This window comes from Hemiscyllium ocellatum, chromosome 19, assembly GCF_020745735.1.
Source record: "Hemiscyllium ocellatum isolate sHemOce1 chromosome 19, sHemOce1.pat.X.cur, whole genome shotgun sequence".
Classification (NCBI taxonomy): Eukaryota; Metazoa; Chordata; class Chondrichthyes; order Orectolobiformes; family Hemiscylliidae; genus Hemiscyllium; species Hemiscyllium ocellatum.
The window spans coordinates 45461840-45485875 of NC_083419.1; the positions used below are offsets into that span (position 1 = coordinate 45461840).

Sequence of the window (24036 nt, forward strand, 5' to 3'; positions counted from 1 at the left end):
TGTGTGAGTCACTCAAGAGCACAATGTCGTCTGTGAAAACCAGGGTGGAACAGTTAATCTTTCTTCCGTCTAATATCATAGAGACTCCTAACATGGCGGTGGTGGTGTTGGGGAAGGGGGGGCGTTGTGAATGGGTGTTGGTGGTGTGGGAGTTTGAAACAAAGTTTCTTTCTAGCTTTTCCTTGGAGAGTGGATATGCAGTGATAGCTGGGGCTCCCATAATCTGTTGAGCCAGCTGTCTTTGGTCTTGCTTGTAGAGTTGTTGAGTTATCTTGAATTTGGATATCTTTTCCATCCAGCATCTTCTCGATCCTGAGTCTTTCCAGAACTCTCTCCTTCCTAGTCTCTTCTTTTCTTCCTCTTCGGTCTTCCTCTTCTTCTCTTCTTTTCTTCTATCTACAGTACTTGGGTAGGGTTCTTCTCCGTTAATAAGGTGGTCAGTGATAATTTTGATAAGCCCAAGTCCCAGGGATCTAACCCATGGTCCCCCTTTTTATTTATGAGTTCTTCTGCCTATGTAATTTAGTTATCAATATCTCGATGTTTAGGAGTATAGGCGGGTGGTCTGATAATTCCTTTTTGTTGCTGGATAGCTGAGGATTCATTTTCAGGTCTTCTAAAGGGTGGCCTCTTGGGGATTTTGACACTGGGGCTTGGAATTCCACATGACTGTTCTGCAGTATCCTATTCTTATCCGAGATCTGTTTTTATAATTAGGATACTGACTATCTTCTTGTGGATAAAAGGTGCAACCTGCATATTGTTACTCTAACTCATGGAGAAGTTGTCTTTTCTTCCATCCATTTATAGCCTCCCTGGTTTAGACGTCATCTTGAGGGCTTCTAGGCACTTCTCATTGTGAATTTCTGCATGCTTCTGTCATTCATGTTGGCTAAGACCAATCTTAGATATAAATGTTAACTTACATCTTGAGCTTGCAAAGGCCCCTGGTGATTTAGAAGGCCCAGTGCTGTTACATTTCGTGTAATAACAGGCTATAGAGTGATATTCTTCACTCATCTCGCATTTAGAGCACCTAGTTGTTGACCTGATGTATCTTGGCCATATGTTCTCTAAAATTCCCCACAGTAGGGAGGAGGGAATTGCAGATTGCACAAAGCAGACCATCTGTGGCATAATGGATCACTACCTCCTTATCAGCTGTTCTGCTTTCTGAGGGCTTGATTCTGACTGGCTCAATGTAAGTTGTCATATCTAATGTTTTGGTGCCCTGCTATTCATGTACTTGCTTCCCCTTTTGTCATTGATTCAGTTGTAGAAGATCAAAGTTGTAATAGTCTGATCTGCACGGTGGGTCATCCTCTTTTCTACGACAGGGCTCCCATCTGCCAGAGCAATACCTGGTGCTGTAGACCTGACTGGACCTTGTATCGTGATCCATGTGGTTCAAACAGCCATTTTACAATTTTTCTCGGTCATATCTAGTCAGCTAATAGTCAAGCGGGAAGCTATCGCTGTTTCTAGCAGGAACTTCAAGGAGGAATGACCATTCACTGCAGCAAACAAAATTGTATAAAAACAACCGTAACTAACTAGGCAAGACTCCCAAAGGAGATCCATCTAAGAGAGTCATAATTACTACCGCGATTAAACAATTTTGATATACTCCAGCACATTTCCCTCAAGTTGTCATGCTACAACTGAATAGAGCTCAGTAAGATGGAGACAGAACTTTAGATTATCAAGTCATTCACCATATCATGGCAGTGACCATCATGAGTATATCCATGAAAGGTATATTGCATACCTGCTGCAAGACATAACAAATAGTGCCTTGAGGGTCCATTGGGAGGGTAGTAAGAAGTAGTAACATATTGAACAAATACTGCTAGTATACTAGTGTACTGCTGAACTTTGTCAGATTCAATTTATTGAGATACAAATGTACTGAATATGACTGCCAATACATCAATCATTGCTGCACACAATATCTTTGTTTGGCACACAAAGGATATAGAGTTAAATAAACAGTCATCAGAATAGAATCATGAGCTGAACATTGAAAATATTATTTGTAATCTGGTGCCAGTGCTCAGAAGGAATTTTGTATGTGGATGAAATTGCTCGATAGTTGAGGTTGATAAAATTTTCAAGTTTCACATACCTTGATTAGTTTTTTTGATGTCCTTAATGACTAGTCAGTAGGGAAATTCATGTACAAACTCTTGTTTTTCTTTTTCTGTACCTACATGGTTTCATAGAATCATAGAATCTGTACAGCGTGGAAACAAGCCATTTGGCCCAAAAAGTCCACACCGACCATCCGAAGAATATCCCACCCAGACCCATTCTACTGCCTTATTACTCTACATTTTCCCTGACTAATGCAACTAACCTACACATCCCTGAACACTGTGCAAAATTTAGCATGGCCAATTCACCTAACCTGCACATCTTTGGACTGTGGGAGGAAACTGAAGCACCCGGAGGAAACCCACGCAGACACGGGGAGAATGTGCAAACTCCATACAGACAGTCGCCCAAGGCTGGGATTGAACCCAGCTTCCTGACACCAGAAGAGAATCCATCTCCATATGAACAGAGGAGATGATAGAAAGACCCAACATCTGAATTCCTATTAACTATGCACAATAAGGTCCGGTCAGGTCTACAGCACCAGGTATTGCTGTGGCAGATGGGAACCACCATGCCACCTTATATATAGCACCTTCATGTAAATTTTGTTAATTACAAATTGTTTACCTCTGAAGATAGCTTCTCATTGCCAGTTGCATTTTCTGCACATGATGGCCACCATATTCCAGGAAGAGCTCCTCTCTGTCTTCCTCTCTGTCATCATGTTTATTTTCCTCTCTCTCATCCTTTCTTTCATCCTACAAGTGCAACATTCCATGAGTACTTTGCCAAACTGCATTGTATTTACATTTCTTTGTCTGTAACGGTCCTTCTTTAAAACACACAATTTGGAATAAAAAATTGAAAAATGTCGATCAAACTTTAAAGTTTAATCTGTCATCATGCCTTATATGTCTGGCTGCTGGGAACCAATGGCTACTCTCTCCAAATATATCTCATTCCTCCATTACACAACTCCCCTGAGTGTGGATACAATATAGCCCATTCTTCCAGCAGGACCATTTGGAGCAGATGATAGGCCTCTTCAAGATGAAGCTGTAATGCTTGCCTCAGTCTGAGGTGGCATTGCAGAACACTCCAGAAACAGCATGCTGCATAATCCTAGCATGCTGTGTTTTGCAAAGCTAGAGCAGGGAAAGAGCTGATGTGATGGATGCTGAAGAGCTGGGACTGCAGCACAGTGTTCTGAGGTGAGAGATGAGAGCATTGAGTGAAAGGAATATCACCTTTATCATAATAGAGTAATTCAGTATTGGGGCAACAAACCAGAGGAGATATCTTTTTCAAGAGACATTAATTAGTTGAAAATACTATTCATTGACCATAATTGTATTGCTGATCCAAATGCAAGCAACCCTTCTTTAGTCTCAAAAACAAATACAGACTTTATTTATTTGTTCTTTCCTCGCTTTTCCTATTGTTTAACAATTAATGTAGCCAACTGTTTCAAAGCTTCAAAGCATCTGATGCTCCCACAACATATATGTTACAATAGGTATTAGGGAAAGAATAACACACCTTCAGACAAAGTTCTCACATTATCTGATGCTGAACAAGGATAGCTTCAGTTGACTGATTCTTGAACCTACAGCAAAAATGACAATCCGACTACTGATTTAGAGTGCAAATGTATTTGCATATGTGATATTCTATTTGCAATGTGCCTGAGGAAAGCTTTCTTTTTCCTTGCTTTCTCACCAACTTATGGAGCAGTCCAAGGGTCTGCAGCTGGAGTAGAGAGAGCTTCCCTGGATCCTATCAGCTTTGAAGATTTGAGCAGGTGAACCTATGATGTTTATGGCTAGAGAGCCCAAACATGCTGAATGTGTGCCGTCCAGGTCCTTGGCTGGTAACTTCCACAAGGTTGGTGGGTCCAGGCAACATACAGTTGAAAGTTTGTGCACCTCTGGAGTGACCTGACATGGCATTCTGTGGTGGCAGATGTATGCTTCTTTCTCTGACTTGGTGCCTTCTCTGTCACCATGGAAGGAGGACTGAGATCAAGGTCCCTCACCCCTCTCTCATTTTCCCATTGATGTTGAGCATCAATGGCTAAGACATTTGATTATAAATCTATGTGCCTTTTCAATAGATATTGACTGTTCTGCTGAATCTCTTTCTCGAAGGCTGCTACCAACCTATCCATTGAGGCAACTAGGTACATGAATATTGAGGCCAGCACCGTACTAATAATGTTGATGGATACATCAAACCTTTAATCCAGTTTACTAAATATCTTGTACAAATTTGCCTGTATGCACAATTATTAATGGTCAACATGTGGAGTCATCTGCTAATTGGGACTGAGCAGATGCCTGGTTTGTGGAAGCACTCTGAATGCTGGTGACCTAGGTTGGAAACTTGTACTCATCAGAATGTGCTCCCAACTGCAAATGTGTTGCTGGTCAAAGCACAGCAGGCCAGGCAGCATCTCAGGAATAGAGAATTCGACGTTTCGAGCATAAGCCCTTCATCAGGAAGGGCTTATGCTCGAAACGTCGAATTCTCTATTCCTGAGATGCTGCCTGGCCTGCTGTGCTTTGACCAGCAACACATTTGCAGCTGTGATCTCCAGCATCTGCAGACCTCATTTTTTACTAGAATGTGCTCCCAAGTCCAGTCTAGCTTATGTACCCATTGAGGTGAAAGTATCTGGGCTGGGGGAAAATGTAGGATACAGCCTTGATAGTACAGCCTGTAAGAGGTCTGTGGCTTTTTCCTCAGAGGTGGAATGGATTTAATATCTGGAGGTACTAGTCTCTTGCAAATAGATGATCCAGGGTGTTGCTGTGCCTAGAGAAGACAAAAGGTAATGAGTTTTGCAGAAGGAGTAGAAGATTGTGCAATTTAAGACTCCATTCACAGCAGTCTTAAAGGGGAGCAGCACGGCATATCACAAGAAAGCTTGCTTGGTTGCTGGGATTCTTGGTCTTGTCACCATGGATATATGAATAGGAAGGGTTTGGAGGGATATGGGCCAGGTGCTGGCAGGTGGGACTAGATTGGGTTGGGATATCTGATCAGCATGGACGGGTTGGACGGAAGGGTCTGTTTTGATGCTGTACATCTCTATGACTCTATAACTGTCTGTGTGGTGTTTGCGCATTCGCCCCGTGTCTGCGTAGGTTTCCTCCAGGTCTTCCGGTTTCATCCCACAGTCCAAAGATGTGCAGATTAAATGAATTGGCCATGCTAAATTTCCCGTAGCTTTAGGTGGATTAGTCAGGGGTAAATGTAGGGGAATGGGTCTGGGTGGGTTGCTCTTCGGAGGGTTGGTGTGAACTTTTTGGGCCAAAGAGCCTGTTTCCACACTGTAGGGAGTCTATTGATCTAAAAGGTGAATGTCCACGCAGAACATTCCTGTCAAGCTTGTCCTTTTGAAATTTTACAGAAACACAGGAAGGGCAACCCTGGCATGCAGCAATTTGAAATTATATGCAGCTGTGTTTGAAACATGGTGCCTGCAACTTAGTTACTGGACAGTCAGTGACTGTCCACCATTTCTGAGCACAAGATTGCACAAGTGCAACACTGTGGAAGAAAGGTGCATAATTAATGAGGAGAGCTAGGGAGAATTGTATGAGAAAGGTTACGAGGGATCACAAGGAAAAGTCCTCCCTCAAACTTCCTGAAATTGACGGCCAAAATATGGAAAGATTCAGTTAAGATAGAATTTTTAACTATGTGTGACAATGGAGTCTCACAACAGTTTGTGTTTATGCCATAAGTTTTTACAATTTACAACAATAACTTAGATGAGGGGAGCAAATGCTTGACAAATAAATTTGCAAATGACATAATACTAGGAAGGAAAATATGTTGTAAATAAGACATAACAAAGTTGCAAAAGGATATAGATGGATTGAATGAGTGGGCAAACAGCTGGAAAATGGACTATGATGTGGGAAAAGCTGAAGTTGTTCACTTTGGCAGGAAGAATAAAAAGCAGAGTATTACTTAAATGGAGAATAACAAAATTCCAACCTGATCTTAGCGTTCTTGTCACTGAGTCACAATACTTTAGTTTGGAGGTACAGCACATGGGATTGCTATCCTTTCATTACAAGAGGAATTGAAAGTTAAAATAAGCATGTTATATTTAGGTTATATAGGGCATCGGTGAGAGCACATCTTGAATACTTATGTACAGTTTTGGTCTCTGTATTTAACTAAGGGTGAAGTGCATTGGAGACTGTTTGGAGGATGTTGAATAGATTGATGCCGGGATTGAGTAGGTTGTCTTATAAGGCTGAAAATGTGTTGCTGGAAAAGCGCAGCAGGTCAGGCAGCATCCAAGCAACAGGAGAATCGACATTTCGAGCATAAGCCCTTCTTCAGGAAAGAAGGGCTTATGCCCGAAGAAGGGCTTATGCCCGAAACGTCGATTCTCCTGTTCCTTGGATGCTGCCTGACCTGCTGCGCTTTTCCAGCAACACATTTTCAGCTCTGATCTCCAGCATCTGCAGTCCTCACTTTCTCCTGTCTTATAAGGCTGGCTTGTTTCTACAGGAGTTGTGAAGAGTGACGGCTTGACTTGATTGAAGTGGATAAAATCTTGAATGGTTATAACAAGGTGAACATGGAAAAGATGTTTCCTTTTGTGGATTTGTCCAATGTTTTCTTTGGTTATGTAACTCTAGAAATTGCTATTTCAGAAGGCGATGGAGATGGAATCATTGTATGCTTTTAACGCAATAGTTTATAGATTCTTGTTACATGTGGAATTGTGCTTTATTGTGGTTAGATGGGAATGTGGCATTCAGAACATGAAAAGATCGTCTGTGATCTTATTCAATGGTGGAGTAGGCTTGATGGGCCAAATGGTCTAGTCCTGTTCCTATTTTGCATGTTGGTATTCTTGATTTTTCCCAATGCAACTCAGTGTTGTAGAGAAGGTTGCAAATGCTCTGAATCACGTTCTCATTCATCATCACTACTATTAGAGCATTCACCCAGCTGACGAATTCCATAACAAAGTCAATAGAATAATAAACTTCAAAAATGTATTTTAGTTGTGTTAAATCTTGGGTTTGCATCTGATTGTTTTGTCAGATGTTAATTCACCATCTGCAATGATTCTGGAAACTTGTTGCAGTACTATCAAACTCCAGGATCCTTCCTCAATTCAGTCAAATCCAGGACCCTGCTTCAGTTTTCGCAAACCAGGAAAATGTTCCATTGTCAGGCAAATTCGGGATTTGCCCATTCCTTAGAAAGCAAAGAGTCGCATGCAAGTACAGGGGCCAATGTTGCAAAATGTAGGTGCTGTTGGCATGGCCATGTCTTTTTATTGCCCTCTCTATCAGAAAAAGCAGTGTCGTACACCTGCAGGTGTGATGGTGCTTCCATATTGCTCGTACTTAAGGAACTGCAGGATGTTGACCCAGTTATTGTAGGAAAAAAAATGATCAGGTCAAAATGTTACGCAACTTGCATGTGAATATATTACATTTGGTTCCTACTGCTCTTCTCCATGTTATAGGCCATGGGTATTAGATTCTCCCATAGTAAACTATGAATTTCCAATTGCAAGTACCTACTATAATGGAATGGGGAAGTATTAAACTAAATTCCACACTTCTTCCCAGTATTATCAACTGTTAGATATTAATGTCTGATGGACACTTGATACACCCATTTTAATGTATATTTTCTTTCTTTAACATAAAAAAAATCAAATCTTTAGATTTAAGTTTAGATTTTATTGCCATGTTTACCCAAGTGCAGAAGTACAGAAGTATCATGAGAAGTGTTTAATGGTGCCTCACATGGCACCATCTTAGGTACAAAGGTGCCTAGGTACAAAAAGCTTAGATACAAAGTAGTAAAAGAAACAAACTTTTAAAAATTAAGCATTACTAGCATAAGTCAAAAATAAACAAATAAAGTAATAGTCTTTCTTATTTTAAATTAGAAAAATAAAGGAATAAAGTTAAAATTCAACAGTCTTTGATGAATCCTACACTTAATTTGCCTTCCAGGAGACCTCAACAGCCTGTTCACAATGCCACCGCTAGGGGGCCTCCCTCACTGCACGCTCTTTCCACTTTGGACCGCAATGTCATTGCTGCTGTTGAAGTTGCCATCTCCTCGATCTCCTCCTGTCACCAGAACATGCCTAGGCAGGACCCACTTGCACACCAAGATACTGCCAGACCAGGCCGAGAGACCAGGCCGAGAGACCAGACCATGGCACCACCATGCCAGCTCGAGAGACCACCACGTGTTGCCAAGAGACTGCAATTGGTCCATGCTGAGGCTGGAAATAAAGATAAGAAGAAAATAAACATCAAGAGAGAAAAAAAGAAAGAAGCAAGAAAGAAATAGATGGAGTGGGCAAGCTCCGGCTGAAGCATCCTACTTTGCCACCGCCACTTTGGACATGTTTCTCATTTCCAGTTTTGAAAGAATAATGGATAGTTATGTAATTCAGTCTCCAAAACAGCTGTAAACAATTAATAAAGATTATAGTTGAATACTTTGAATCACTGTAAATTACATTATTTCCCATAAAGTTTATTCACCTCTTAAGTTTCAGAACAGCGGAGTTAGACACTGCAACAAGAGATCTACTAGTGAACTGAAAATGGACATTTTAATTGGTAATAATATTTACAATGTCTGTAATTGTGCTGCACATTTACTATTTCAAGAGATCCAACTTCGAAATAGAGGCTTAGAATATGTGAATGATGGTTACCTTGTGGTTCACTGCAATTTGTTATAATTGTTTTTTTTTCCCTGTCTAGAAATACAAAGATGTAGAGCCCTTCATAAGGATTGAAGAAGTGGATGGCGTGGAATTGGTAATGCAGTTTGGAGAGAAGATGAAAGAGATGTTAGGAAGGAAAGTTGAGGCAGTCAAGGTACAAACTAATTTACTCAACTCACACATAATTTGTATCCCAGCAGTTGTTTTCTATTAGTGTGGGATTTTTAAATGTTGCATGATTCAACAGAAAAAGCAGACAACTTAACAACAAGTTCCAAAATAATTGTACCCTTGTGTGAAATTTCTACCTCATTGGAGAACTTGAACACATAATCTAGTCTGATGTTTAAAATAATTAATGTTCAATTGTTGAAATTGCTGTCTTCTGGATGAGATGTTAAACAGTGCTTAAGTTGGACATTAAAATTTCCATGAAATTACACAAAGTTCTTCCAATGTCCTCTCTCAACCATTAACCCTACCCCCCACCAGAATTTCACTGAATAACAACAGCACCTACATTTCAAAATCACTGCATGCACTCTAATTTATTTTTTGTATGCTCTGGAAGACCTCCATACACCTCTGCCTCTCTACCTTGCTTTCTCCAAAACAGTCCTTAAAATCTTCTCATTTGACTAAACTTTTGACCTAAACACTCCTTGTGTGGTTCTTTTTTTTTTGTTTAGTAATAAAATGTGACTTCATGTAAAGTGCCAAGATATTATTTTAAAGGTTCATAGAGTCATAGGGATGTACAGCACGGAAACAGACTCTTTGGTCCAACTCGTCCATGCCGACCAGCTATCCCAAACCAATCTAGTCCCACCTACCAGCAGCTGGCCCATATCCCTCCAAACCCTTCCTATTCACATACCCATCCAGATGTCTCTTAAATGTTGCAATTGTACTAGCCTCCACCACTTCGTTTGGCAGCTCATTCCATATACGTACCACCTTCTGCGTGAAAAAGTTGCCCGTTAGATCTCTTTTATATCTTTCCCCTCTCACCCTAAACCCATGCCCTCTAGTTCTGGACCCTGCCACCCCCCACCCCAAGGAAAAGCTTTGTCTATCTATCCTATACATGCCCCTCATGATCTTATAAACCTCTATAAGGTCATCCCTCAGCCTCCAATGCTCCAGAGAAAACAGCCCTAACCTATTCAGCTTCTCCCTATAGCTCAAATCCTCCAACCCTGGCAATACCCTTGTCAATCTTTTCTGAACCCTTTCAAGTTTCACAACATCTTTCCAATAGAAAGGAGACCAGAATTGCACACAGTATTCCAAAAGTGGCCTAACCAATGTCCTGTACAGCCGCAACATGACCTCTCAACTCCTGTACCCAATACTCTGACCAATAAAAGAAAATGTACCAAATGGCTTCTTTCCTATCCTATCTGCCTGCGACTCCACTTTCAAGGAGCTATGATGTCATTATTTCTGAGTAATATCACAGAGCACTGTAATAAGGGAACTTTATTTTCCCTCTTCCCCCCTTTTTCACTTGGTTAGAGTAAATTACTGTAATCATTTTAAAACTGAGGAATCTAAATTGTCCTAATCAAAACAAAGATGACCAATGATTAACTCATATTACTAAATTAGACAAACTATCACTATTGTGGAGCACAATTGAGGGATCAGATTAACTATTCAAAGCCATAGCAGTGGAAGTGTCAAAGAGGATGCTCACATTGTAAGATTATAATGAAGATCATTACATCAGACCTCTGAAGTAATAATGAGGGTTAAAGATGCAATCGGGGGGGGGGGCGACAATTTGGACTCTCTGATGCTACACATTTGTGTTTGGTGCTATAAAACGTTTTATTGCTAACATCCAGGCACATAAGATAGTGGAAGTACTCATTATATCATAACAGGTTTAGCATTAACGTTGGTTCAGTGCTTTGACTATCAAATTACCTCAAAGGCCCTCTACCCTTATTGTATCGAGGTCAGAGTGGCCATGACATGCCTCGATTTCCTCCCCCTTCAAAATCTCACAGTCCTCTCTGGTAACCTACTAGGATGCACCTTATCATCGACAATTGCCCCAATCACTGTGATTATTTACTCAGCCACTAAATACAATCAGGTCAATCCTTAGACGTAAGCTTCCTGCAACCTTGAAAACATCCTGGATTGTCTTTAAAACTCCCCAGATTATATATGACTCACGCTCCACCTGACTGCAGTCCATTCTCTGATCTGAATTTGCAAGGTGTCCCAGACTGACTGACCAAGGCCAGAACTGATTTTACCCGACTTCCAGTATTGACCATGATCCAGTCCCCAGACTGCAACAGTGCAGTGATTTATGTTGGACCAACAGACTAAAGGATCATGACAAATTCCCCAGATCTGAAATGGCCTGGCCCCTGAACTGACTGTGGCAGCGCCTCCCAACTGACAGTGGTCCTTCCTTACCTCACATGTCCACTTTACCTTTCACCTTTTGCTATGGTCTACATGCAAGTACAGTGTGTTTGCTGTAGAAGCTGATGATATATGACACAGTAAAGAGCTATGAGCATCATGTGACTCCACCTTTTGACAGTTACTCTTCACAAAGGGGTGATTAATTCTGCCAAATAACATAATCAATGATAAACCAATATATGTATAGAAACTCATTGCCACCTCATGGTGATAAATGGATGTTACCATCTAAGGTGGGAGTACTTTAAAGTGATAGCTAAACTTAAAGACAATAATCTGAGTTTTGGACTGTTGCGTGATGAAGTAAATGTCTTCAGGTACCTGTTTGTAGCTTCATGAGCTCTGTTAGCATCTGCAGAGTACGATATTGTCCTTGAATTTTCCCTTTCCAATCAAAACGCTTTGTAATTTAGTGTCTGCAATCATTAAGAGATTAGGCAATCAGACTTCCACCTGTTTTCTTGAATTTACATTTTTCAATTTGGAACGTGGGAACAGGAGCCAGACAAGTCAGTGCCTCAAGGCGGATCCATCATTCAGTGAAATTATTGCTGATCTTTAGCCGAACTTCATATCCTTAATACCTTTGCTTAACAAAAAATTACCTATCTTAGGTTTAAATTGATCCAGCATCAACTGCTTTTGTGGAAGAGAGTTCCAAATTTCAACCACCTTTTGTGTGTAAAAATGCTTCCTAGCATTTCTTCTGAACAGTCTGCTGCTCATTTTTAGACTACAGTCCCTTAGTTCTAGAATCCCCAACCAATGGAAATAGTTTCTCTTTATCCTGTTTTTTCCTGTTAAAACCTTGAAGACTCCGATCAAATCAGTCCAAGTTTTTGGGTGGGTCCTTCTTGTATCAACTCCTCCCATCTGAACTTTCTGTTAATAGCCACAAGGTCATTAACAAGACAATCTGCACAACATTTTCAATCAGAATTAAAACTACGTGGCTAATCATAAAACAGCTGTGGACCAGGCGTGATGATTTATGCCAGCTATTCATTTTTGCCACATGAGATGCGAGACATTTTCGGAATCAGCCTTTATTTAAATATGGCTAGGATGATAGTAAATGAGTGAAATCCCCTGAAGTTCCAGCTGCCTATTAACTCTGGGTTGGAAAGCAATCCTGGGAAGAGCTTTGTAAGCTGAAAATGTGTTGCTGGTCAAAGCACAGCAGGTCAGGCAGCATCCAAGGAACAGGAAATTCGACGTTTCAGGCCAGAGCCCTTCATCAGGAATGAGGAGAGGGTGCCAGGCAGGCTAAGATAAAAGGTAGGGAGGAGGGACTTGGGGGAGGGGCGATGGAGATGTGTTAGGTGGAAGGAAGTCAAGGTGAGGGTGATAGGCTGGAGTGGGGTGGGGGCGGAGAGGTCAGGAAGAAGATTGCAGGTTAGGAGGGCGGTGCTGAGTTCAAGGGAATCGACTGAGACAAGGTGGGGGGAGGGGAAATGAGGAAACTGGAGAAATCTGAGTTCATCCCTTGTGGTTGGAGGGTTCCCAGGCGGAAGATGAGGCGCTCTTCCTCCAACCGTCGTGTTGTTATGTTCTGGCGATGGAGGAGTCCAAGGACCTGCATGTCTTCACCTGGACTATCTCAGACTCCTCCCTCCCTTTCCTAGACCTTTCCATTTCTGTCTCGGGCGACCGACTCAACACAGACGTCTACTATAAACCGACTGACTCCCACAGCTAACTGGACTACACCTCCTCCCACCCTGCCCCCTGTAAAAACTTCATCCCATATTCCCAATTCCTTCGCCTCCGCCGCATCTGCTCCCAGGAGGACCAGTTCAAATACCGTACAGCCCAGATGGCCTCCTTCTTCAAAGACCACAGATTCCCCCCAGACGTGATCGACGATGCCCTCCACCGCATCTCCTCCACTTCCCGCTCCTCCGCCCTTGAGTCCCGCCCCTCCAACCGCCACCAAGACAGAACACCACTGGTTCTCACCTACCACCCCACCAACCTCCGTATACAGCGTATCATCTGCCATCATTTCCGCCAACTCCAAACGGATCCCACCACCAGGGATATATTTCCCTCCCCTCCCCTCCCCTATCAGCGTTCCGCAAAGACCACTCCCTTTGTGACTCCGTCGTCAGGTCCACACCCCCCACCAACCCAACCTCCACTCCCGGCACCTTCCCCTGCAACTGCAGGAAATGCAAAACTTGCGCCCACACCTCCTCCCTTACCTCTCTCCATTGCCCCAAGGGATCCTTCCATATCCGCCACAAATTCACCTGCACCTCCACACACATCATCTATTGCATCCGCTGCACCCGATGTGGCCTCCTGTATATTGGGGAGACGGGCCGCCTACTTGCGGAACGCTTCAGGGAACACCTCTGGGACGCCCGGACCAACCAACCCAACCACCCCGTGGCTCAACACTTTAACTCTCCCTCCCACTCCACCGAAGACATGCAGGTCCTTGGACTCCTCCATCGCCAGAACATAACAACACGATGGTTGGAGGAAGAGCGCCTCATCTTCCGCCTGGGAACCCTCCAACCACAAGGGATGAACTCAGATTTCTCCAGTTTCCTCATTTCCCCTCCCCCCACCTTGTCTCAGTCGATTCCCTTGAACTCAGCACCGCCCTCCTAACCTGCAATCTTCTTCCTGACCTCTCTGCCCCCACCCCACTCCGACCTATCACCCTCACCTTGACCTCCTTCCACCTATCACATCTCCATCGCCCCTCCCCCAAGTCCCTCCTCCCTACCTTTTATCTGAGCCTGCCTGGCACCCTCTCCTCATTCCTGATGAAGGGCTCTGGCCCGAAACGTCGAATTTCCTGTTCCTTGGATGCTGCCTGACCTGTTGTGCTTTGACCAGTAACACATTTTCAGCTGTGATCTCCAGCATCTGCAGACCTCACTTTTTACTCGAAGAGCTTTTTAAGGACTGACAATGGACTAGAGTTTTTTTTATAAAACTATTAGGAGCAGGCCAGGACTCTTCTTGGCCCTATCAAAATAAACTTTATGTTTCTTTGTGTTTTTTTTCTGAGAGGCCTCCAGTGAACTGTTTAAAGACCACTGTTTAGGCTACTGAAATCCTGTGCAAATGGTTGGAGAGAGTTTTAATAAACCTATATAAAATCAGTTAAATGTTTACGAATTCAACAACTTTTAAAGTGCCATAGATCGAGTCTGCTCCTGAAGAAACAATAGCAGCTCAGAGCTGGAAAAGATTTAGCAGAAGTAAATCTATCTTTTTAGGATTAAATTGCTCTGAAAAAAGTTATTAAAAAATGAACTTGTGTGGGCCAGAAAAAGCCTCTCAGAAGCTACAAGAAGATACTCTTTGCTGTTTCTTGCTTTCTCTCTCACATGATCTACTGAAACCTATTATCTTACTATAATGCAATAAACTATTGATCTTACTCAAGCACGCGCCTTTTGCTGCTGAAGATTTATTCATAGTGAATCCTTCATCTTTAACATTAGTAGTACAGTATTACAAGAGGAGTTGCTAGCAACATTTTGATGCAAAAGCGCACCTAACAGAACTAAGTGCTAACTCCAGGCTTCTCTTAAAACATAATGCAGTGTGGATTGTTCCCTAAAGTGAAGAAAATACCAGCAATGCAAACAATCTATAGCAACCCAAAGAGGAGAGAGTTTTAATAAATCTATATAAAATCAGTTAAATGTTTACGAATTCAACAACTTTTAAAGTGCCATAGATCGAGTCTGCTCCTGAAGAAACAATAGCAGCTCAGAGCTGGAAAAGATTTAGCAGAAGTAAATCTATCTTTTTAGGATTAAATTGCTCTGAAAAAAGTTATTAAAAAATGAACTTGTGTGGGCCAGAAAAAGCCTCTCAGAAGCTACAAGAAGATAAATTCAAGTTGTGATCTGAAATAAAATCAACATGGTCTGCAGAAGCATGGTCTGCAGAAGTATGGTCAGCCCCTGAGAGGGATGGTGAAAATATTTACTTTAATGGAGGCTTCAATCACTACATATATTGAACCAGCATTTCTTTGGTCTCCAAAATTATTATAAGCTGCAGAAATATTATTCTAGAAAGGAGTAATTATTCAAGAAAAAATACACATTTTCACAGAGCATATTTTCTTTCCTTATCTAGACCCTTCCCACTTACATCCGCAATTCCTCTGATGCTTTGTCAGTTTCAGAAGTTCCAGATTGTGGGCTCCAGATGCCTTTTCTTTACTATGGATGTGGAATCCCTTTATATGTCCACCCCTATTAGTATGGTCTTAGGGCTCTTCACTTAGAGTCATAGACTCATAGACTTGTACAGATGTACAATATGTAAACAGACCCTTCAATCTGACTTGTCCATGTTGATCAGATATCCTAAATTAATCTAGTCCCATTTGCCAGCACCTGGCCCATATCCCGCTGAACCCTTCCTATTTATATACCCATCCAGATGCCTTTTAAATGTTGTAATTGTATCAGCCTCCACCCCTTTCTCTGGCAGCTGATTCCACAATGCACCACCCTTTTTTTTCACACAAAGGCCTGAACTGTTTTCATCAACCACCCCTCTTCTCTGCCTGGATGAGCTCATCCTCACTCTGGACAACTTCTTCTTTAACTCCTCTCACTTTCTTCAAGTCAAAGGAGCGACCATAGATACCTGCAAGGGCCCCAGTTATGCCTATCTCCCTGTGGGCTACATGGATCGTTCCTTGTTCCGGTCCTACTCCAGCCCCACCCACAGCTCTTTTCCTGCTATATCGATGATATCATTGGTGCTGCTTCCTTCTCTTGTTCGGAATTAGAAAAGTTTATTTATTTTGCTTCCAATTTCCAAGCTGATCCCACCTTCACCTGATTCATCTCTGAGTCTGCCATTACCTTCCTCAACTTCTCTATTTCCATTTCCAGGGATAGGTTGGCCACCAATAACCACTACAAATCCACTGACTCCCACAGTTACCTTGACTATACATTCTCACAGGAGAAAGTGAGGACTGCAGATGCTGGAGATCAGAGTCGAAAAGTGTGGCACTGGAAAAGCGTAGCATCTGAAGAGCAGGAGAGTCGATGTTTTGGGCATAAGCCCTTCATTAGGAATGTGTCATTTGTTGACTCTCCTGCTCCTTGGATGCTGCCCCTGGCCTGCTGTGCTTTTCCAGTGCCACACTGTATATCCTCACACTCTGCTTCCTGTCACGATTCCATTTCATTCTCCCAGTTCCTTTATTTCTGTTGCATGTATTCTGATGATGCCAACTTTGATAAGGGAGCCTCCAAAGTGTCCATCTTCTTCCTCAACCAAGGATTTCCCAGATCGTGATTGATATTCCCCTCAACCAGGTCCAACACATCTCCCGCACTTCAGCCCTCACTTCCCTCTCTTCCCTCCCATAATAGCAATAGGGTTCCCCTTGTCCTTCCTTACAATTCCACCAGCATCCACTTCCAAATAATCTTTAGCCACCATTTCCACCATCTACAGCAAGATGCCACCACCAGACGTGTATTCCCCTCCCTCCTTCTACAATACCTGGTCCACTCCTCCTTCATTCCCAACATGTCCTCACACCTCAATGGCACCTTCTCCTACAATCACAAAAGGTCCATTTACTTCCACCCTTCCCATAATTCAAGATGCCAAACACACCTTCCACGTGAGGCAGCGTTTTACCTGCACTTCATTCAATCTAATCTACTGTATTTGCTGCTCATAATGTAGTCTCCTCTACAAATGCAGACTAGGCGGTCACTTCACAGAGCACCTAAGATCCTGCACCTCCAGTTACTTGCCATTTAAATACATCACTATGTTCTTTGGCCAGCATCTCTGTCTCAGGCTTACTGCAGTGCTCCAGTAAAGTTCAGTGCAAACTGGAAGAACAGCACCTCATTTTTCACTTGGAAACCTTGCAATCTTCTGGATTTAATTCGAGTTCAATGATTTTAAGGCTTGAGCACCTTTCCATATGCTTTCCCCACTCCCACACACCAAGCCTTTTTATTACACAGGCTGTGACTGTGCACTACTCTTTGTCAGCCACAGATTATTCCCATTAGCAGCTATTCATTCCCACAGACTGACCTATAACCAGTCTTTTGTCTGTTTAATTGTTCTTCTCTCTTTCCTTTTGGCCTCGGGTATCTCCATTTATCATTCACTCTCCCCACCACGTCTTCTGTATAAAACCATCCTTTTCCAAGCTACCATCAGTTCTGAGAAAGGTCACTAGACCCGAAATGTTAACTCTGATTTCTGTCCATAGATCCTGATCACAAAGACAGGTTACCATCACCTTCTCCACAACAACTATGGTTGAGCAATAAATACTGGTCCAGTAGCAACTCCCACAAGTGAGTAAAGAAAACCTATCTAATGAAGATCCTAGTATAACCATGTGCCAGCTGCAATCATATCTTACAACAATTTTGGCCAATACACAGACTGGACATATTTATCTTGAATTCCTGAAGCTCTCAAATGAGTCACGTGCCTTACCAATTGGTTTTAAGTTGGGAACAGGGTGAAAAAAAAGTAATAAGTGGAACAGGATTTTCTTTTATTGAAAAAAATTCTTGAGATTTCTAACAAAATTAGTACAAAATAGTGTATTCCACTTTACAATATAATAGCAACACCAATATAAAATTAGAAAAACTAACACTAATCTATTTTACAGACTACCAAAACACAAAATAGGATAGCGTACATTATTCACAATGACCAAAAAAAGAAAAGAAAAGAAATAAGTAAATAAATAACTAGATACACATTCAAAATAAATGTATATCAAGTCATAACAAAACCCGTATTTATACGGGATTCTTCCTCCCAGGGGCCCCCAAACCAACCAGCACCATCCCCATGGCGAAGCAAAGGTCCTGAACAATATGGCAGATATATCAATGTAATTCAAAAAGGGCTGCCATGTTCTATAAAATAATTCCATCTTTTGGTGCACCATATTCGTAATGAAGTCAAAGGGATCTATTCCGTGGCCATCCTATGCCAATTTGCAAGTCCTGGTGGCCCTTCGGATACCCAATTCACTCAGATGTTTTTCTTCACACAGAAGGAAAGGATAGTGAATAATTTCCTCCCGTATACATCTAGAGAGGGAAAATTGGAGAACCCAGAAGAAGAGACATTGGGTCCAGCCCAATCTCCATTCCCAAATTCTTTGTCAAGGCATTCGCTAAACTATTCCAATATCTACTAATCTTATGGCATGTCCACAGACAATGCGTGAGAGTACCAACTTCTATTTTGCATTTAGGGCACATTGGAGATGCTCCTGCCTTAAAATTTGCAAGTCATTCAGATGCCATGTGAGCCCTGTGAAGTATCTTCAATTGAATAACCTGATTCTATTACAGATAGAGATCTTCCTAGCATTTTCCCAGATATCCTCCCACACCTCTAAGGAGATCCCCAGTTCTTGATTCCAGGTTTTATATAACCATTCCATGTCCTTCGATACCTTATTATGTAGTAAGTGGTAGAGAGTACTAACCAAGGGTGGACCATCGGCCGAAGCACTCTCCTTTCCCTATCAAATTTATAAGGATTAATCATCAATGTGGTCTTCTTTTGTATAAAAGTCTCGTTTTGAAAATATCAAGAAAGGTCCTTGCAGGGCAACTCGAACTTCTGACGTAACTATTCGAAGGACATTAAGACCTCCCCATTGAACAGATCTCCCAAACAGGAGATAGCTCTGGACTCCCAGATCTTAAATCTAGCATCAGTCAAGTCTGGCTGAAATCCCAATGTTTCCACTATAGGGTTAAAAGGGCAGGTCTTTTGTAGACTATCCTCATCCTGTCGCATTATCCTCCAGGCTTTGATTGTATTTAATACAGTAAGGTTTTTACAATAATCCATAATTACTCTCATCTCGTCCATAAATATTAGATTGATGAGGGAACATTTTGCTTGGGAGGCCTCAATATCTAACCAGATTGATTGTGGGTCACAGAAGACCCAGTCAGCTACATAAGATAACAAAGAGCTCAACTGGTACCTCCTGATGTCTGGAAAATCCAGCCCTCCCCTTACTTGTGGGAGCTGCAGCTTATCTAATTTAATAAGGGACCGTGTATGATTCCAAATAAAGGAGCCAAGACAACCGTAAAGCTTACGCAGCGCCTGTCTCGGCAACATCAAAGGAAGCATTCTCATTGGGTATACAAGACGAGGTAGGATATTCATCTTAACTAAAACTATTCTTCCTAGCCAAGATATTGGGAGATCTTCCCAGCGTTGAAGGTCCTGTCTTATTTTCTCTCATAAATGTGTATAGTTAGCTTTATATATCTGACCAAATGATGGAGTAATAAAAATACCTAAGTAAAGAAAACTTCCCAGTGACCACTGAAAGGGGAAGTGGGATCCATCCGGAAAATTGGATATGGCGGTAAGACCACCTAATGACATGGCCACTGATTTCATAAAATTGATTTCGTAACCTGAGAACATACCAAATAATTTAACCACTTGAATTAAGCGGGGCACAGATGTCAATGGGTCATTTAGGAAAAGAAGAACATCATCTGCATAGAGAGTAATTTTGTGCTTGCCCAGTCCAATCTCTGGGGCCGTTATGTTAGAGTCAGTTCATATAGCTTCCGCCAGCAGCTTAATCACTAGTGTAAATAATAATAGTGAGAGACGGTATCCCTGACAACAACCTCTGCCAACACTAAAGCTATCCAAACTTACACCATTAGAAATCACCACTGCTTTGGGGTCATTATATAATACTGTAACCCATTTAGTAAAGACCTCTCCAACAACAAACCATTCCAAAGTATAAAAGAAATATGGCCATTCTACCTGATCGAATGCCTTCTCTGCATCTAGGGAGACAACGATTCCCAGTATTGCTCCCTGCTCGCAGGCTTGTACCATGTTTAACACTCTCCTAATGTTATTAGTTGATCTGCGACTCTTTATAAACCCCGTCTGATCCTCATTGATAATAAATGATAAAACCCTCTCCAATCTTAATGCCAACATTTTTGAGAGAATTTTAAATTCTACATTCAATAAGGATATGGGTCTGTATGCAGAGCAGTCATCTGGGCTTTTCCTTTCTTGAGAATGAGAGAGATATTTGCTTCTCTCAGAGAAGGTGGAAGGCAGCCCTGACTATGTGAGTAATTATACATATCTATAAGTGGCCCGGCCAATTCACCTATAAATTATTTATAGAACTCAGCCTGCAATCCCTCTGGCCTGGGAAGTTTCCTGCTCTGGAGCTGCCTCACCGCCTCCTTTACTTCCTAGGTTGGCAGGGGGGCATTCAAGAATGACACACGCTCCAGGGTTAGGCCCGAGAGGGCCAGATTTTTTAAAAAAGGACTCCATCTTCTCCGTTCTATCCTCACAACCCTCCAACTTATACAATTCGAAATAGAACTTTCTGAAGGCTGCATTGGTCTTTTTACAATCAAATGTCAGGGTACCAGCACTCTCTCTAATAGACGTAATAGATTGGGGAGCCTTTTTCTTTCTGGCAAGGTACACTAGATACCTGCCCAGCTTATCACTGTATTCAAATCATCTCTGCTTCGCTAATAGTATCTCCCTCTTTGCTGTTTCAGTAAGTGCTGTATTCAAAGTTGCTCTGAGGGCCGTGATCCGCTGTAGTTTAGTAATTGAGGGCCTGTCAACACATGTTGTTTCAGCTGCCTTCGGGTGAGCCTTGAGCAGACGCTGTTGTTCTCCCTTTTGTCTTTTCCGGGTTGCAGAATATGAGATAATCAAGCCTCGGATGTATGCCTTAACAGTCTCCCACATCACCGATGGGTTACTAGCCGTGCCTGAAATGATATCCCAGAAAGCTTTAAATTCCTGCAAAAAATATTTTATGAACTTGCTATCCTTCAATAAAAAAGGGTCCATACGTCAATGTCGGGAACCCATCTTGCGGTCACTAGTCTTAATCTCCATATATACTGCGGCACGGTCGGAAATAGTTATATTACCTATTTTACAAAATAATATCGTGTTCAGGAAGGTCAGAGGGACAAAAAAAATCGATTCTGGTATGGCACTTGTGTGGCTGAGAATAAAAAGTAAAATCTCTACCCTTAGGGTGAAGACACCTCCACACATCTACCAACCCTAACTCCCTATTCAGATCTGCCAACTGCCTAGATCTCATAAATATACCCATAGAGCTGCTAGGTATCCTGTTCACCTCAGGGTCGATAATACAATTAAAATCTCCCCCTATGAGATCCAAGATGACAGCAACACAGTAGGTCTGAGTCTGCAGAGCTCTGCCCATGACTCAGGCAAAGTGGGGTACCCACCCTCACCTCACCTGCTAAATTACCTAAAATAGCTTTTGCCCAGTGTCCTTGGCCATTCTACATCAAACTTTAACTGTTTGATGCTTTTTAAAATGACCAAGGGCAAAGGCTCTCGCAGTTTGCAGCAGACAGGGACACCTCAATCTTATAGATATTTGAAGCTGCAACAGGCTGGATTTGGCCAGGTGTTCTTTTCACCTTACAGCTCAAAAAGTAGGGGAGTGGTCTTTCTTATTCGGAAGAATCTTCCCTTCCAAATGTTAAGCCAGATAAAAGATGAGTTCTGCACGGTATATATTAATTAAAGCCCTAATATATGGAGTGGAATATGGGATTTTGAATCTTTATTGCCCCCCGGTGCACCCTTTTAAACTTGTAACGGAAGCGTTCTCCAAGTTGATGGCTGTTGAGATGTGCCATACAATTATTGGGGGAGGTCTTAACTGTATCATTGACCCAGAGAAGGACACGATATCTAGGAGCTCTGCGGGCATATCTTTGAGATCTATGCAGCTGGCGGATCTGGTTAGGGAGTTGGGGCTGGTAGATGTGTGGAGGTGTCTTCATCCTTTCTATTCTAATCCACACAAGTGTCATACCAGAATTGATATGTTTTTTGTCCCCTCAACCTTTCTGAACTCGATATTGTCTTGTAAAATAGGCAATATAACTATTTATGATCATGCTGCAGCATATATGGAGGTTAAGACTAGTAATGATGAGATAGATTCCCAATATTGGTGTGTGGACCCTTTTCTATTGAAGGATAGCAAGTTCTTAAACTATTTTTTGCAGGAATTTAAAACCTTCTGGGATATCAACTCAGGCATGGCCAGTAACCCTTCGACGATGTGGGAGACTGCTAATGCATACGCACGAGGTTTGGTTATCTCATATTCTGCGACCTGGAAAAGACAAAAGGGAGAACAACAGCGTCTGCTCAAGGCTCACCTAAAGGCAGCTGAAACAGTGTATGTTGATAGGCCCTCCATTACTAGACTACAGCAGATTGCATCCCTTAGGGCAGCCTTGAATACCACACTTACTCAAACAGCAAAGAGGGAGATATTATTTGCGAAGCAGAGATTATTTGAATATGGCAACAAGCCTGGCAAGTATCTAATGTACCTTGCCAGAAAGAAAAAGGCTCCCCAAGCCATTATGTCTATTAGAGAGAGTGCTGGTACCCTGACTTCTGATCGTAAAAAGATCAATGCCGCCTTTAGAAAATTCTATTTTGAATTGTATAAATCGCAGGACTGTGAGGATAGAACGAGGAAGTTGGAGTCTTTCTTTAAAAATCTGGCCCTCTCAGACCTAACCTCGAAGCAGGTGTCGTTCTTGAATGCCCCCGGCAACCCAGGAAGTACAGGAGGCGGTGAGGCAGCTCCGGAGCAGTAAAGCGCCCGGGCCAGTTGGATTCCAGGCTGAATTCTATAAATAATTCATAGGGGAACTGGATGGGCCACTTGTAACTATGTATAATCATTCACATAGTCAGGCTGCCTCCCGCCTTCTCTGAGAGAAGCAAATATTTCTCTCATTCTTAAGAAGGGAAAGGCTCCTGAAGACTGATCATCATACAGACCCATATCCTTGTTAAATGTGGATTTTAAAATTCTCGCAAAAATGTTCGCATTAGTACTGGAGAGGGTCTTCCCATTCATTATAAAAAAAGACCAGTCAGGGATTATAAAGGGTCGCAGATCAACTAATAATGTTAGAAGAGTCTGAAATACGGTACAAGCCTGCCAGCAGGGAGTGATACCGGAATTAGTTGTCTCCCTTGGTGTAGAGAAGGCATTCGATCGGGTAGAATGGCCATATCTTTTTTATAGTCCTGTTCCTTGGATGCTGCCTAAACTGCTGTGCTTTAACCAGCAACACATTTTCATATCTTTTTTATACCATGGAATGGTTTGGTGTTGGAGAGGTCTTTGCTAAATGGGTTACAATATTCTATAATGATCCCAAAGCAGCGGTGATTACCTACGGTTTAAGTTCGGATGGCTTTAGCGTTGGCAGAGGTTGTCATCAGGGATGCCCTCTCTCACCATTATGATTTACACTAGTGATTGAGCTGCTGACGGAAGCTATACGAACTGACCCTAACATAACGGCTCCGGAGATTGGATTGGGTAAGCACAAAATTACTCTCTATGCGGATGATGTCCTCCTTTTCTTAAATGATCCTTTGACATCTGTGCCCCGCTTAATTCAAGTGGTTAAATTATTTGGTATATTCTCAGGTTACAAAATCAATTTTATGAAATCGGAGGCCATGCTGCTGGGAGGCCTTGCCAGTATACCCAATTTTCCAGACAGATCCTGTTTCCCCTTTCGGTGGTCACCAGGAGGTTTTCTGTACTTAGATATGTTGATTACTCCGGCATTTGGTCAGCCAAATAAAGCCAATTATAAACACTTATTAGAGAAAATAAGACAGGACCTTCAATGCTGGGAAGAAAA

General features: G+C 42.1%; 1 protein-coding gene across 1 annotated transcript in view; it reads left to right on the plus strand.

The window, feature by feature from the left end:
* LOC132825070 (voltage-dependent calcium channel subunit alpha-2/delta-4-like) overlaps window positions 1-24036 on the plus strand; it is a 477734-nt gene that overhangs the window by 43874 nt on the left and 409824 nt on the right. The window contains exon 3 of the mRNA XM_060840078.1: window positions 8868-8984. Within this exon, the coding sequence (XP_060696061.1) occupies window positions 8868-8984 (117 nt within the window). The remainder of the gene's footprint in view (window positions 1-8867; window positions 8985-24036) is intronic.